The 16,691-nt window shown below is 32.0% G+C and overlaps 1 protein-coding gene across 1 annotated transcript in view; it reads left to right on the top strand.

Annotated features, from left to right (window-relative positions):
* The window catches only part of LOC308634067 (UDP-glucose:glycoprotein glucosyltransferase 1-like), a gene marked incomplete at both ends in the record, with an annotated part of 30,405 nt that overhangs the window by 12,274 nt on the left and 1,440 nt on the right, over nt 1–16,691 (top strand). The window contains one exon of the mRNA XM_081267644.1: nt 11,006–11,160. Coding sequence (XP_081123770.1) covers nt 11,006–11,160 — 155 coding nt within the window. The remainder of the gene's footprint in view (nt 1–11,005; nt 11,161–16,691) is intronic.

A 16,691-nucleotide genomic window follows, 5' to 3' on the forward strand; every position in this document is an offset into this window, starting at 1 on the left:
ACATTTAAAATAACAGTTGTTTTATAGAGATTTCCAAAAAACACAGTGGGGCCTTTAATTCTTTTGAAACTCTCTTTCTCTGTCTCTCTCATTTTCTCTCTTTCTCCATGTTTTAAATGAAATGAGTAATACAGCATTATATTGTTTTTATAATCCATAAGTTTGCCCAATAGAACATCTCATTAGCTTACAATTCAATCAAGATACAGTGTAACATAAATAAATATATCTTTTACTAAGGTAGCCACTCCACTCAGCAAAATTCAATCATATCACCCCTCTCCCTCTTTTTGAGCTACTGGAAATTGAACCCAGGGCCTCACACATGCTGAGAGAGTGGTCTACCACTGAGCTGTTCCTCAAGGTGCTTATCCTCTATTTTCTTAATCATGTCTATGATTCTTCTCTTAACTTTCTCCAATTTATTTGCAATTTACCTCAGACACTGCTGCTGTTTTTTAATGTGAAAAATAAATTCAACCACGTGTTTATATAAGGAAATTTTATTTGTATTGTTAATTTGATAAATGTATTTTAGTTGTTTTCATTTATGTCTCATGTATCTGAGGCTATATTTAATTCTACTTAATATTCTACCTTATTCTAAAGAGAATTAATTAATTAATTAATTAATATTCTACCTTATTCTAAAGTAGCTTACAATGATTCAAGCAGTAAAACAAGATAAAATACATTGAAAATGAGTTCACAAAAATAAAGCAAACACAAAAGAAGGAAATTAAAGCTAGCAGGCCTAATCAAATTGGTCAAAAACTGCCCTTTCACCTTATCTAGACAAAAGTGAAAGACACAAGCAAACAAACACACACAAAGAAAAGAATAGAATCATTTGTAAAGGTAACAAAACAATACCATTTTTGGTAGAAAATCAGAATTATTTCTGAGTCTGATTTCAAATTAAGAGAAAATATTGTTATCGTATGGGTTAGGGTAGAGAGGTGACCATAGAATGTAATGAACCAAATGCTAAGGACTATGGGTAGTAGTAATTGGGTTATAAGCTGAGGAAAGTCCCTATAGGTTTATAATAATGTAGCAAAGAAGTTAGGCATACAGTAAAACCTGTATTGTGTATTCTTCCATCAGTCCCCAGTGACTTGATTCTTTTAGGAAGGCTTTTGAAAAATATTGACAAGTTCCTGGAGTGGAGATAGATAGTGCTACTAAAATATAAACCATTTACTTCAGCAAAAGTCTAAGCATTAGAGTTTACAATCATGGAACCTTAAAAATTCCTGTTGCTAACACAAATGTAACATAGCACTCTATTTGTTGGGTTATGTGTATTTAGTAGGTGTTTTCTAATTAACTCCTTCTACACACTCTTTAAGTTATGTGTGGGTAGTGTTCCCATTCTGCAGAGGTATGCCCTAAAACTGAGAGATTGTGTAATTTCTAGAAACACGGAGATAGATAAGAGTGGAAGTTAATTTGAATGTGTATCTATAGACCAGCAGTAAACTGAGTTCTCTTTGCTGCATTGATTCTCAGGAGGTAAATCTGATTTAAAATTTAACCTATTTTTCTTTAGAGTGAGCTGACCATGCAAGGTCATAAATTCTCATGAAAATGATACTTTCACTTTATTTTTCATTAGTACTGATGGGTAATTTAGAATATGGATGTTATAATAATTTTAGGGTAAAAAAATGAAAGTTAAATCAACCATAAGTAAATATCTGTCTCAGCTATGCAATTATTTTAATTAAGACCTTACACTTTAGTTTTGTATAATGCAATATATGGCTGAATCCAATTGAAGATGGATGTATATATGAAACTGATTAAGTTGATGCTGTAAATTTAAATTCAGGGATAGGTACCTAAAATAACTTGGTTCAAGAACAAGAGAGCCAGTTTTTATTCAAAACCTTAGTTCTGATTTCAAATAAAGGAATTTTCTTAGGAAAAAAAGTTAACATGTTTTTCAAAGGTTATTCTAAAAATCTGCTTAAAATTTTATATTTTATATAATTTAGAATATGGTAGCACACTAAATATGTTCCCATAACAAAGCTTATATTATCTATACTGACATAGTTCCTTAGAAGTTTTCAGTTTTAAAATGCTTCTAAATAGTACATAATTATATAAATATTCTGGGTATGTTGTAGATCTTCTAAATCATAGTGTAATGACGAAACTCTAAATTAAAATTTGATTTTTATTCAATAATTATTGCAATTATTCTAATTATTTTGCTAGTTTTTCACTTCCTAGGAGATCAAGTAAAGCCAGTTCTTTTGTTCTGAGGAAGTTTGCCATACTTGGACACTATTCTGTAATATATTTGACTATAGTATTTGTGTTTTAAATAAATAAGTTGCTATCAACAATGTAAATTCAGGGCAATTATTTTGGTGGTCAGCCACCTTTAATTTATTCTTTTATAGTAAATATAATGGTTATGTTGTCATTTATTTTGTTTCTACCTGAATCTACATAATACTTAAGTAACCTAGAAGTAGTAGAATGCACAGTCCACACTACTGTGTTTTTCTCTATACCTGCTGATGAAAAGGTAATATTGTTGATTTTTTACTATGTTTAACAAATTCATTTATTTTAAAAGTATATATACCATAGTTTCTTCCTGTATGTGCATAAAATAAAAGCAGTAGAACTAAGAAAAAAAAGTCCTGTGTACCCCATACTGGATAATTAATGGTATCAAACAACTGGCAAAGCTTACAAAATTTTTGAAGTCAATTAATTTTGCCATTGTTTATTGCTACATTCCTACCACATAAACCAGTACCTTATAAACAGTGAATATCATATTGTATATATATATATACATATATATTTTATATAATTTAGAATATATATATATATATATATATATATATTATATATATATATCATAAATAATGAATAATGCTAAATGACATTGTTCCTGATTTTAACTTATTTATTTCTAGGGATTTTCCACACCCAACTGTTTTTCACATATCCAAATTTTTTTTTTTTTTTTTTTTGGTATTAGGGATTGAACCCATGGGTGCTTAACCATGAGGTATGTACAAAGTCCCTTTTTTTTTAATTTTGAGACAGAGTCTCACCAAGTTGTCAAGTCTAGCCTTGAACTTGCAGTGCTCCTGCCTCAGCCTCCAAGTCTCTGGGATTACAGGCATGCACAACTGTGCCTGGCTTTTCTAAACATATTTTTAAGAGTGATATTTCCAACATGCTCTTTCTTTCACACAGAATTCATTTCATTAAGTGTATTCTACACATTGTGCAATGGAAGACTTCATCTTCAAAAATTCTTTCAAATAATAAATGCTCTTTTCTTCCATTTCAAAGCTCCCATTGCCCAGAACATTTTATTACACACAATTTTCCAACTTATCTTGTTCAGACTTTGAACATCTCATGTTTTTGGTGCACTACTATTTTCTAATATCAGCAGGTTATTTTTAATGAATTTTTAAAGATTTTTTTGTTGTTTTTAGAGTAATTTTTGGTTCATAGTAAAATTAAGAGGAAAATACAGAGATTTCCCCTATGTCTCATTCCCCACACTGCATACCCTTCTTCATTATCAACATCTTCCCCTTACAGCAGTACATTTGTGACAGTTGAACCTGTATAACACATAATCATTCAAGAGTCATAGTTTGAATTAGGTTATTTATTGGTACTCTATGTTATCTGGATTTATACAATGTATAATGACATATACCCCATTAAAATATCACACAGTATTTTCACTGCCTTAAAAATTCTCTGTGTTCCATCTGTTCATCCTTCTCCCACACAATCCCTAGCAAGTACTGAACTTTTAAATGTATTCTTAGTTTTGTCTTTTGTAAGATGCACATAATTTTCTCTTTGTATTGGTGGGTCCAACCGATAGCAGATCAAAACTAAAACCAAAATATTCTTTACTGGATAAGTATAGACTTTTTTCTTGTTTACTCCCTAAACAATGTAGCAAAATAAATATTTACATGGGCTTTACCTTATATATCATAAAAATCTAGATATATTTCAAAGTATATAGGAAGGTATTAATAAGCTGTGTGGAAAGAGTAGGTAATTTTCTACAGCAGTATAGAACATTCAGAGGTTTTGAAGTTCACAGGCATCCTGGAACCAATCCCCCATGGATACTGAGGGAAAATTATAGTTGGAAATATGCAGTATGGAGCCTTCTCAAGTTTGCGTCTTTGACTTAGTAATAGTTTAGATTGCTCCACATTTTTAGTGATGGATTACTCATTCCTTTTAGCACTGAATAATATTCTACTGACTGGATGCTCCACAGTTTATTTGTCATTCACCTACTGAAGTATTATTTGTTGCTTCCAAGTTTGGGCAGTTTTGATGCAAGGCAAATCAAATAAACAATTTTCTATCAAATTATGTAGTAATCATTGCATCTTTAAGCATAAGGCAAAATGTGTGATCATTAGAATCACAAAGACAGATTGAACTAGAGACCAGGACAAACGTACACATATTACTGCCATGAAACAATTAAAAAATAATTTGTGCTTTGGTATTGCTATATTTTAAAATGCATAATGTTAGTTCCAATGTACAATAAATTCAGACTCACTTTAATAAAATGACATGTATTGGAAGACTGTTGGTAGTTCAATTCACTAAGAGAATTGAAAGAAGTGGAATATGTTTTAATAACAAGGGCAACTCTAAAGGCTAGAGAAGCAAGAACTCTAAGAATAGTTTATAGGCAATGTCCACCTGGTGAAGACATATCTTACAAGGACAAATTTCAATTATATAAAACTCTTTCTCTTTGATTCTAGAACCAACTTTGAAAGAATGAGTGACATGGTTTGGGTCACATGTAGTCTGTTTTGACCTGGAACTAGGGGACTACAAGATTCCTGATTTATGTCTTGCAAGGTGTGACTGTTGGAGACAAGGTTAATTTCTCAAATCAAAATCAGACTGTTTTCAGGGAAAGAAAATAAATGCCAGTCAGACAAGAAATAATGTCTTATTTTTGGCTTTAATGAATATTATATGCAATTCCTATATCATAGATAGCACAGTCTTAAGCATATTTTTTTTGTGTGTGTGATAGAAATAACTGATTCAAGCAGCCTGTGACTCTATCTTCCCATGAGTCACAGTACACAGGATGGCATTTCATTAACAGGGAGCAAAAATCTTCAATTGGTTAGGGCTTGTTTGTTACTGCTATTTTTAGTGGCAGCAAAAGAAATGGTTTAGACATTACTTATTATTTTACAGTTTGCTTGAACAGTTTTTAATTATAATTAAGTAGTGTTGACCAGATTTCACACAAATTAACTGAAAGAAATTTGACAAATACAATCAGAGATTTGGGGACCTCTTGGTTGGCTCACACTGCATCTTAGTCTGCTCAGACTGCCATGACAATGTTACAGACTAGGTGTCTTTAACAGCAGATATTTATTTTCTCACAGTTCTAGAGATCTGTGGAAGTCCAATATCAAGGTGCAGTAAGGTGAATGCCTGGTGAGGGCTCTCCCTTTTGGTTGAGTACTCCTTTGGAGGGAGAAGGGAGCTTCCTAGTGTCTCTTCTTCTAAAGACATTAGATCAAGGCTCCACCCTTAGGACCTCATTTAACCTTATTGTTTTTCTGGAGAGCTCATATCCAAATACAGCCACAGTGGGAGATTAGGACCTTCACATGTGAAGTTTAGACGGATGCAAACATGAAGTCCATAACATATTGGGACAGAAAAGGGAATAATAAATATTATTTTGCTTCACACTGAGTTTGCTAAAACTCCATTGCATTTCACATGTCTTAGTTGTTGATACACAGACTTATATAGGAAGAATAAAGAGAAAATTGGAGTAATAATTTCTATAATTGCATTATATGTCAAATAAAGACAAATTTGGATTTAAGCAAGAAGAGATGGTATTCAAAAGGATTATTGTAGGAAAGGTGAAAGAATGTGCTAGTGGAAGGAGGACTGTTGTAATGGTGAATTCTCTAACCAAGAGGTCTGAAAATACCTCAAAGTTTAGGGAGAAAGGGATTTTCTTTTACAGGGAGGAGTAAATGAGGCTAGAAAGAATTGGGTGTGGGGAAAGTAAGATGACCATACAATAAAGTATATATTAGAGAATGTTTTACCCAGACATCAGCCTATTTTATCAGGGAACTAAAGAAGAGGTTGTATGACGTATTGGTGTAATGGGGGGATCAGGGTAAGTGGGGGTTGGGGGTCGGCCTAAGGGGATCAAGGAAAGAGAAAATTTAACCCATTAAGTCTACTGAGTCACCAAGTTTTTTAAAAGTTTGGCTAACAAAAAATTGATTTGATTTTATCAATCATTAGTGATAAAACAATTCACCTAATCATTCATAAAATACAGAATTGAAATGTGTTTGGCTTTCTTATAAATAAACCAGGGACCACCCTGAGTCTTATATAAGTCATGGTAGGAAGGCTGAATTCTTTGCAGTCTGTGGTTTCTCTGAACAAAGAAGGGTAGGAGGACTCCTAATTATCACTGTTTTCAAGGAACACGAGGCACAGGTAAAATTCACTAGTTAGCTCTAAGAGGAAATTTTGCCTGAATCCAAGTTTGGTATTTTACAGGAAATGTAATTAATAAGCATGCTATTTTTTAAATTATTTTTTAAATTTTATATATGACAACAGAATGGATTACAATTCTTATTACATACATAGAGCACAAGAGATTTTTCATATCTCTGGTTGTATACAAAGTATATTCACACTAATTCATGTCTTCATATACGTATTGGGGATAATAATGTCCATCACATTCCACCATAATTTCAAACCCCATGACCCCTCTCTTCCCCTCCCACCCCTCTGCCCTATCTAGAGTTCATCTATTTGTCCCATGCTCCCTCTCCCTACCCCACTATGAATCAGCCTCCTTATATCAGAGAAAACATTCGGCATTTGGTTTTCTGGGACTGGCTAACTTCATTTAACATTATCTTTTCTAACTCCATCCATTTACCTGAAAATGCCATGAGTAATTTATATTCCTTGCTTTGTGTCCAGGAAACACTATTCTTTTATAGATACCAAAATTATGTGTGTTTTTGAGTCAGATAATAAATTACTCAGTAATTATAAAATTATAAAATATAGGCCCTATCCCCAGTCCCAAGCCCCCAAAATAGTCTAGGTTCCTTTGAATTAAGCTTTATAAAACTAAGGGATACTTCCAAAAATAATTATCATGCAAAATCAATGATAAGGGAGAGAAAAGATATAGAAGAACTTTCTATGTATTTTGGAAATTGTCCCTTTTCAGATATTTGGATTGCAAATATTTTCTCTCACTGTGATGGTGACCTTCTTGTTTTGCTGAGTTTTCTTTTGTGCTACATAAGTTTTATAGCTTGTAGTATTCCCATTTAGATATTTGTGTTTCTGTTGCCTGTGACTTTGTTATCATACTAAAGAAAGCATCCCCAAAACCAAGGTCAAGACATTTACTTCTATGTGTTTTTCTAGATTTTGTAGTTTCAGACCTTATATTCAATTATTTAAATTCATATTTAGTTACTTTTTGTATAGAGCAACATCCCCTGACCCCTGCCAAAAATGGCCATAGGACTTGACTAGACATTTCTCAAAAGAATACATGCAAATGGACAACAGGTATGTGAAAAGTGCTCAACATGTCTAATTATCATGAGAATACAAACCAAAACCACAATAAGATATCACCTTAGGATGGAAGTTACCAAAGAGAAAAAAGAAACGTTTTGGTAAGGTTGTGGAGAAAATGGACCAATTACACACTGAAATATCAGGCCATGTAAGCACAGTGGAAAACAGAATGGAGGTTCCCCCAAATTAGAAAATATAATTACCATATGCTCTAGCACCTCACTTCTAGGTATATATCTAAAAGAGCTGAAATCAGGATGTTGAAAAAATATCTACATGCCCACATTCATTGCAGTGTTATTCACAATAACCTCATTATAGGATCAACAAATGCATCTACAGAAAGATGAGTGGGTAAAATAATGTGATATATACATACAATATATTGAATGAATGTATAAATGAATAAATAAAATCTTCCCACTTAACTCTTACCTGAGTTTTCCTGTAATTTTGTTATATAACTGTATACCCAGCTTAATTGTTTTACATTTTTTTTATTTCTGAACATATAGACTTACATGTGGATATTTTTTCCTAAAGAAATTGAAGGAGAGGAGATGGATAATTAAAAGATTTTTTAAAAATTATGACTATATTGTTTTTATTATGTGTACTCTAAGTAATTCAAACTAAATAATAAGAAAAATCACAAAAATGTTTAAGTTATACCACCTGAACCTAAGCATTATTAACATTGTGTAAACATCTTCATAGACATCTCTTTTGATTTGTTTCTGAAGATATAAATATTATAGATTAGATAGAGACCATTTCACATTATCTCTCTTTAAATATGTTTACATATATTTATATATACATATCTACATAGATATGTATGTATATGTGAAATAAACACATGCATACATAATGAAATTATATATATGCAATATATGTAATGAAGATAGATGTAGAAAATGCTTAATAAATAAATATTGATAATAGGTTGAAAATAGGATTTTATAAAATGTGCTTTTATAAAAAAGTATTAAGTTGGACCTATGGCACACACATGTAATCCCAGCAGCTGGGGAGGCTGAGTCAGGAGGATCACAAATTCAAGGCCAGCCTCAACAATAGCAAGGCACTTAGCAACTCAGTGAGACCCTATGTCTAAATAAAATACAAAATAGGGCTGGGGATGTGGCTCTTTGGTTGAGTGCCTCAGAGTTCAATCCCTGGTACAAAAAAAAAAAAAGTATTAAATTCAGGTTTCCATAAGAAAAAAACTTTAGGAAGAATTTGAATTAGGATACATTCTTTTTATCATAAGATATATTTCATCCCAAAAGTTCCAAGAAAATAATGTTCAGGAAGAAGGCATTATTGCATGTTTTAAATGTTATCATTTATTTTAGACTTCATTGATTTATAATTCTCTGAAATCTTAAAGGAATTAGTACAGCAATTTTTTATTCTACATCTAATTTTTTCTTAATGTGATTTTGCAGTATTACACTGAAACACAGTTGAAAATACAGACTTAACAGAAATGTTTCTTCATTGTAGCACAGCATACATTAATCCATACATACATGAGGAATTTCCTCCAATGATATCAAATAATGCCAAAAGGATCTGCAGAAGATATAAATTGTTAAACTAAAGGAATGGGACAGCTAGCCCACATTCTACATTGTTTTAAATCATGTACTCAAATTTGTTCAATTTTGATTTGTGATTCAGTTGTACCAGTAATATGCTTTACTAATAGTTTTACAAATTGATTAAATATTTTTAATTAGATTCAAGGAAGAAACCTGTTAATGCAAATACTAGAACCAAATTTCTAGCTACAATCATAATATCAATAATTATAATTTGTGAAACCCTTTCTATCTGGAAAAAAATGTGTAAAGATTTTTGTAAAATCTTTAGTTCACTGAATGCACACAAAACTTCATATAAGGAATGATGTTTTCATTTTGTATTTAAGGAAACTGAGACTTTAAGAGCTTACAATTATTTGTCTAAGATGATGTCATTGATGTGTAAAAGGTGAAAACTGAATCCAAGCTTTGTGCTCTTCAATGCTATGTTACTACTGTTTGCATCTTGATTCTTCACAAGAATCTCATCAGAAACAATTCTGTAAGATGAAGAAGCCATGAGTGTGGGATGATGAGAGAAAAGGAGAATGAACAACCTTCAACTGAACTCATCTATAAAATGTGAAAACAAATGGACAGAGCATTTCACTACCATTGGCAGCGTCCCTGGCATACAATCGCATAGCCATTTCCTCCAAAGTTTAATATCCTTATTGTTCTTGTAATAAGGGCAAGCCAAGCACATGCCAAACTCTTAAGGCAATTTATTTTTAACAGAGCATAAAGTAGGTCAATTTGATATCTTAAGCAAAAGTTATTTCCAGATGTGTTAGAGGATTTTAGAATATGTTATCTACCCAAGAAAATATTTCACAGTTGGACTCCACCAGGAGCATTGAATGTATAGGCAATGTATACATATTTGTCACATACAGTTAAACACTAAACATTGAAATGTTCATAAATAATTAATGTTCATTCCAGTATTAATCTACAAGAAATTGCCATATGTAGAAAAATAGAAAATAAATATTTATATGGTAGTAAATTGTATTCTCAATTAAAATCAAGTTATACAATTGGAAGAATTGCAATTTTCAGAAAATTACCCATTAGTTAATATTATATCTGCTTTTTCTATTATTATTCTGATATGACATGGTATATTTCTTAGCTGATTGTGTTCACCTAAATAGCTTCTGATATTTGCATGAAATATTTTTATCTTAACCTTGTAAACTTACCACGCAAAATATGTCAACATTTTCTCATTGCTATAATGCCCTCAGGATCTTTGTACCCTTAAAAAAAATCAGGTATTCTAATCCTATACCTTAGCATGTAGCTCTTCCAGGTATTTCAGACATAGGTGGGAGGTGTAATTTATGACATTGACTATGTGAGGTCAAGAGTCCAAAGACCCCCTTGGCTCCTTTAAAGCATAGACAGCTTTATTTGTACAACATATCGGCCTTTCCCATGAGCCACATAAAAGCTTAAATGGTATCATAAATTCAAAAATCTAGACTTAAATAGGACATGGTTGATGACCTTTTTCTACCTTATTTGACTTCCAGCATCACTGGGAGTTAAATGCTGAAAAAAAAGTCTTTTATTTTGTTGTTGTTCTTTCCTTCAAGGGTTCATGTTCAGTAAACATTAGCAAAAACCAGGCTGCCATCATTTTTTATTTCCTAAATGTCATTTCAAGTTGAGGGTGATTTTTTTTCCCCTAGTAAACCCATCGTAATGTCATGTTTTTACTTTGTTTGATTTATAGGATTTTGGATTGCTATGTTCAGGATCAAATTCCTGGTGCCAAGGTGGTGGTAGAATCCATTGGTGCTCGCCGGCATGGGGATGCCTTTTCTTTAGAAGATTACAGCAAATGTGACCTGACTGTCTATGCAATTGATCCCCAAACCAACAGAGCCATTGACAGAAATGAACTTTTTAAGTAAGTATATTTTATTATCATTTTTCATCATCATTCTGGTTATGATAGCACCCTGGGTAATTGTAATTTAATTATAAGTACTTAAAGTTTAAAACACACCAAAATGTTGTTGCAAGTGAAGTGCAAGTAATAAATCACAGAGAAAATCTAGGTTCCTCACCACTAAGTTTTCAAGTCCAAGTATGAGCTACAGTGACTTCAGAATATATGGGTAACAAAGAATCTGTTATATGCAAGAAATAACTCCTTGAGGTCACGTTAGGACTGGATACATAAACTCAATGGTAGAGTGCTTGCCTAGAGTGTTAGGTAATGGGGTTGATCCTCAGAATACAGAAAAGAAGAAAAAAAGAAGAAGAAAGAAAAAGAAAAGAGAGAGAGAGAGAGACAGACAGACAGCACACATTCCCTTCATGTTAGGGCCTCACTCTTACTCTAAGACCGTGCCTGTTTGAGAGGAAAATACAGATTCCTAAAGCAGCAGTTTCCCTGCAACAATTCAGTAGACTTGACTGTTAAGACGAAATCTAGCTTTCTAAGAAGTCCGTTGAGTCAACAACTCAAAAATCATTTCTATAGTACATATTTTCCCCCCCTTGATTTGGGGATGGAGAACAGAGGTAAAAATCACACCCATTTAAGACTATACCTATGTGTATTTCATCCCAGTGTAACCTTAGAGTGAACTTGAATATTTGAGTTAAATATCCTTAAAAAATGGAGGTCAGAATCTAATAAAATGCTGCTGCATATTTTCCATTGGATGTTATTCTAGCAGTTGAATCTTAAAAAAAAAAAAACTATCTTTTTCTGCTTTACTCTAGTGACATCTAGTGTCTAACAGATTCTTGGACTATAATTCAATGTAAACATTTTTAATTTAAAATATATGTTGAATATGAGATCATATGCATATATTCAAAATATTTATTTGTGTATTTATGCATACTTACACAAAATTGATTCCCAAAGTCATGGTTTCAGAATTTAAATTTGTCTATACATACCAACCAGCTTAGAAACATGTTCATGTTCAAATTTACACGTATCATATATGTCTACATACGTTTGTTTATTTAGAAAGTACCTACTTATTCATTTTTACTAAAATCCATAAACTCTCAATTTAGTTTAGTTTTAAGTCTGTTCATCAACAACAATTCTTTGCTTCTATTTTAGCAAGAACATAATGATTTGATATCAATGTAATTTTAAAAAGCCATTGTTATTAAGTTTGTTATTTAACAATTTAAGAAATTTTAATGCAAGTCAGTACACTTATCACTGTATGGAAATAGAGATGACTGAAGTGGTAAATCCCTCAGGCTATAAAATCACTCTCCAAATGAAGTAACATTTAGACCTACAAAGCCAATTTTGTGCATTTTATTATTTTAAAAATTTATGTGGGGCTAAATTACAGAAAGTCTTTCTGTTGTAAATATTCGAATTTTTCTTCTTTTAAAAATGTTCATCCTTTTTCTGTGTTTTCTATGTAAACTTTTTTTATCTTAAAATTTGATAATAGATTGAGTTTAGAATGATTTTCCTAAGTGTAAAAAGTCTATTTTTGGGACATATGCCTGGTTTTAAAAAGAAAAATAATAGGAATTATAATTTGAATTATACCGTCAAACATGTTAGGGATACAATATTTGGAAAAAACAGTAGAGAATACTGATGAATTTTAAAAACATAGTTTATGCTGAGAAGAGGGTAGAGTTGCCATGAATTATTAAAATTTAGCCTTACCAGTTTTTATCTTGAACCACTATCTGAGAAATACTGGTCTCATTTAACATTTTAATTGTTCCTTGAAATACTTTACAATAAAATTTTATACACACACGATTTCCAAGGCTGCTAATGTACACGTATCATCATTAATAATGATTAATAATAAAAGTTACTGAAAATTTAGTTTTTAACACTGGACAAGTATTCCAGAATATTAAATTGTTATCTAATCTCCAGGGCAGTGGATATAGGGTTATTCTTTCAATTTTTCTTTATCCTTAAATCTAAGTAACTGAAGATGTTGGAATTCTCAGGTCATATGATTAGAAACAAATAATAATAAAATCAACAATAATAATTACTTTAGTAAGTTAACCTTAATATTATAAAATGGCTTTAAGTTAATCAAACACAAAAAATAAAACACTTTACAGACATGGAAATGACTGGAATGATTCTTAATGACATGTAAATGATTTCTATTGCTTGGCAAGTCTATTGGTATTTTGATTTTTTTTGTATTTGTGGATATGTGAGTTGATTAATTCTCTGTAATAAATATATATCACTTTTATCTTGTTTTGAACTTATTGTACCCACATTTTTGTTTGTTTCTTTATTTTTGGTATTTTTATTGTTTTTCTTTCTAGAATATTCCTCAGAATTTTCTCTTCAAATACTTACCTTTTAAACCATTTTTGAGATGCAATTCCATGTAATTACCCACTTAACGTGGTGTTTAATCCAGTAGTTCTTAGTGTTCAGAGTTGTGCAACCATTACCATAATCAATTTGAGAACATTTTATCACATAAAAGGGAAATTTATTAAAATTATTTGTTATTTCTGATTTCTCCAAACTGGACTCAAATAACCATCATCTACTTTTTGTGTATTATATTTGCCCAGTCTAGAACCATTTTTGAAATACTCCTCTTAGATAAGAATGAGTATTGTGGAAATGGTTAGAATACCCCAATCTGCGGATTGAGTACAATCCCTTTCAAAATAGTGATAGCCTTCTTCACAGAGATATGGGGGTGGGGGGGAAGAGTCCAATTTCATATGGAAACGGAAAAGACCTGAATAGCCAAAGTAATGTTAAGCAAAATGAACAACTCAGTACACTACCTGGCTTCAAAATATACTGTAAAACATGCTACTGCCATCAAACCACACATAGACCAATGAACAGAACACAGAGTCAGAAATAGGTCTACACCTTTACACCCACCTGCTTCTTGACAAAGACGACAATAATTTAGACTTGGGGAAAGAACAGTTTTCAATAAATGTTGCTAGTAATACTGAGGATCTTCACATAGTTGTTAAGCCCCATTTCCTCTTTATTCCCTTTCTGGGACTGCAATCAGAATCCAGTTTTCCTTATGGTGTTTGGATCTCTATTCTGGTGCTCCTCCCCTCCCACTGTTATCTGTGTGTTTTAGTTTGGAAACTTTTTCTTGCCCTATTTTTAAGTTATGGATTCATCTATGTAAGCCTATTGATGAGTTCATTAAAGAAATTCTTCATCTTAATGTTGTTTTAAATAGAAATCTTTAGCATTCCCATTTAGCATTAGATTATTTTTTATAGTTTCCAACATTGTACAGAATCTCTCCATGTTCACGTATGCTTTCCACTTTCTCCTGAATTCTATTGTGTATTCGTCAGAGTAGTATCCAAGTTCCTTTCTGGTATTTCCAATATCTAGGTTATCTGTGTCTGGTTCTCTTATTTTCTTTCTTACTTGACTAGTGTGCTTCTTTTCTTTTATAGTCTATTTGTGTTTTATTTGGTTGACTACCAGATATGTAAAACAGTAAGAACTAATGGGGAGTTTATGTCAGTACATGCACACATCCCCTTTTCTGTTGAGTAAATCTATTCAGGAGTTATATTTTGGAACAGTCATTACTTTCAGTGTGTTACAAAGTTCACATTTTCTCCTGGTGGAATGTGGTTGACACATTCTTAGAATAGAGACTAAAGTGCTGGGGTGTTCTCATACTCCTTCCTCAACCCTTCCCTGCTAATGGTCCCTGTACTCCTCTGCCATGGAGAGAGTCCTCCCCTTCCTCTTTTCTCTCTAGCAGTATTATGCTGCTTTTCCATGTGGCTTGGTTCCAATCTTAATCCAAGGATGGGTGTGGGATGGGGGTTCCTTTGATTATCATCTATAAAAACCAGATAGGTTTCAGAAAAGACATCCCCATTGCCTTATGTTGCAGTATGAAAATTTAAGTTAAGAATATATGTACTTTCAAAACCAAAATTGAATTAGCTGGGCCATTATTTCTTATATTGGAAGACTAATCTAGCTAATCCTTATGTAGCTGTGTTCAGACATTGGGCTGGTGTTTTTCAGATTTTGCCCTCTCCATCTTATGACAGCCACACATTGCATTGGATAAGTTTTTTTTTTTTTTTTTTTTTTTTTTTTGCCAAGTGTGAGTCCTTTGTATTTCCCCAACCAGCATGATGAAACCTCTACTTTGTACTTTTTCAAAGGATACTAGGCCCAGGGGACCTACTGTTCCTCTTTTAGGTATAGTCAATTTTGGTTTATGCAAAAGTAAAACGTACACCTTCACCTGAACTCTAGGGAAGGGGATAGTTTACGCATGTGAGATCATTTCTGGGAAATGGCCTCGTGTTTCTGCCCATGCCACAGCTTTAAAGGATTCTTTCTTTCCTGTTGCACCGTGAATGAAATTTTTCTCTTGTCTCTTATCTCGTTCCTAATCTCTCTTGTATACATCCATGGAAAAGAGTTTCAGAGGGAGTAAAAATGCCTCTTTATTTGTGGGTTTCTGTTGCTTTAATCTTACAACGAATATACACATACTAGTTTATCAAAATATTAGCTTACTTTTTTTCTCATTTTCTTTTATGGCTTTATAAAATACATCTCATTTGCCTGATAAAATTCCAAAGAGCAATAAAACAAAATTCACCATGTTGTAAGAAAAAAATGTTTTGACTCAAAAATATTTAACTAGTCAAGCTGCTCTAAATGTACAAAAAGTAGATCAGTAGTCTAGATAACAGTTCAAAGGGGAACACCTGTATGAATAAGAATTCTTCTTACATAGTTTGAACAAGAGTCCAATAAATTGATATCTGTCAAATCAATTCCATTTGAAAGGGGCAGAGTATCCTTTCAAGTAATGATCATCTTCTGGTTCTGATCTTTCCCAGTTTAAAAAAATATATTTCTTGTGATTCAATTCTTAATCTATACTTTATTGAGAATATATTTCTTTGTCTGATAAAAATATCAAACAAAATGATTAAAACTTTACTATATTGTTCTACATGTAAAAATCATCTAGGAAAATTGTTATAAAAGGTTTATTTTTCATCTATAAATTCCAGATATGTTTTTAAAAGGCATCCTAATTGTATTATATTGCAGTATGAAAATTTAAGTTAAGAAAGTATGTAGCTTTAAAACCAAAATTGAATTATCTGGGCCATTAGGTTTCTTAAATTGGAAGACTAATAAACTAGCTATCGAAATTCATCTGATACCAAGCATCTTGTTTTCGTATATGAAAGTTCTGAACGGGGTTTTAAATAAATTTAAAATTTGCATGGTCATGCTAAAAATTAGAACAAATAGTTTCCAAAAGGCATAAATACACTGTAAAAGTGCAAAAACATGACATTTGGCTATTTTTAAATTTGATACAAGAGAAAATTATGTGTGTTCTGGGGAATTGTGGATGTTTTCCTATAATGTACGGTATGTTGCTTAAATCAAGTTAAACATACCTATCTTCTTAAACATAT

The sequence above is a fragment of the Spermophilus citellus genome (genome assembly GCF_964194105.1).
Source record: "Spermophilus citellus genome assembly, chromosome: 15".
Lineage (NCBI taxonomy): Eukaryota > Metazoa > Chordata > Mammalia > Rodentia > Sciuridae > Spermophilus > Spermophilus citellus.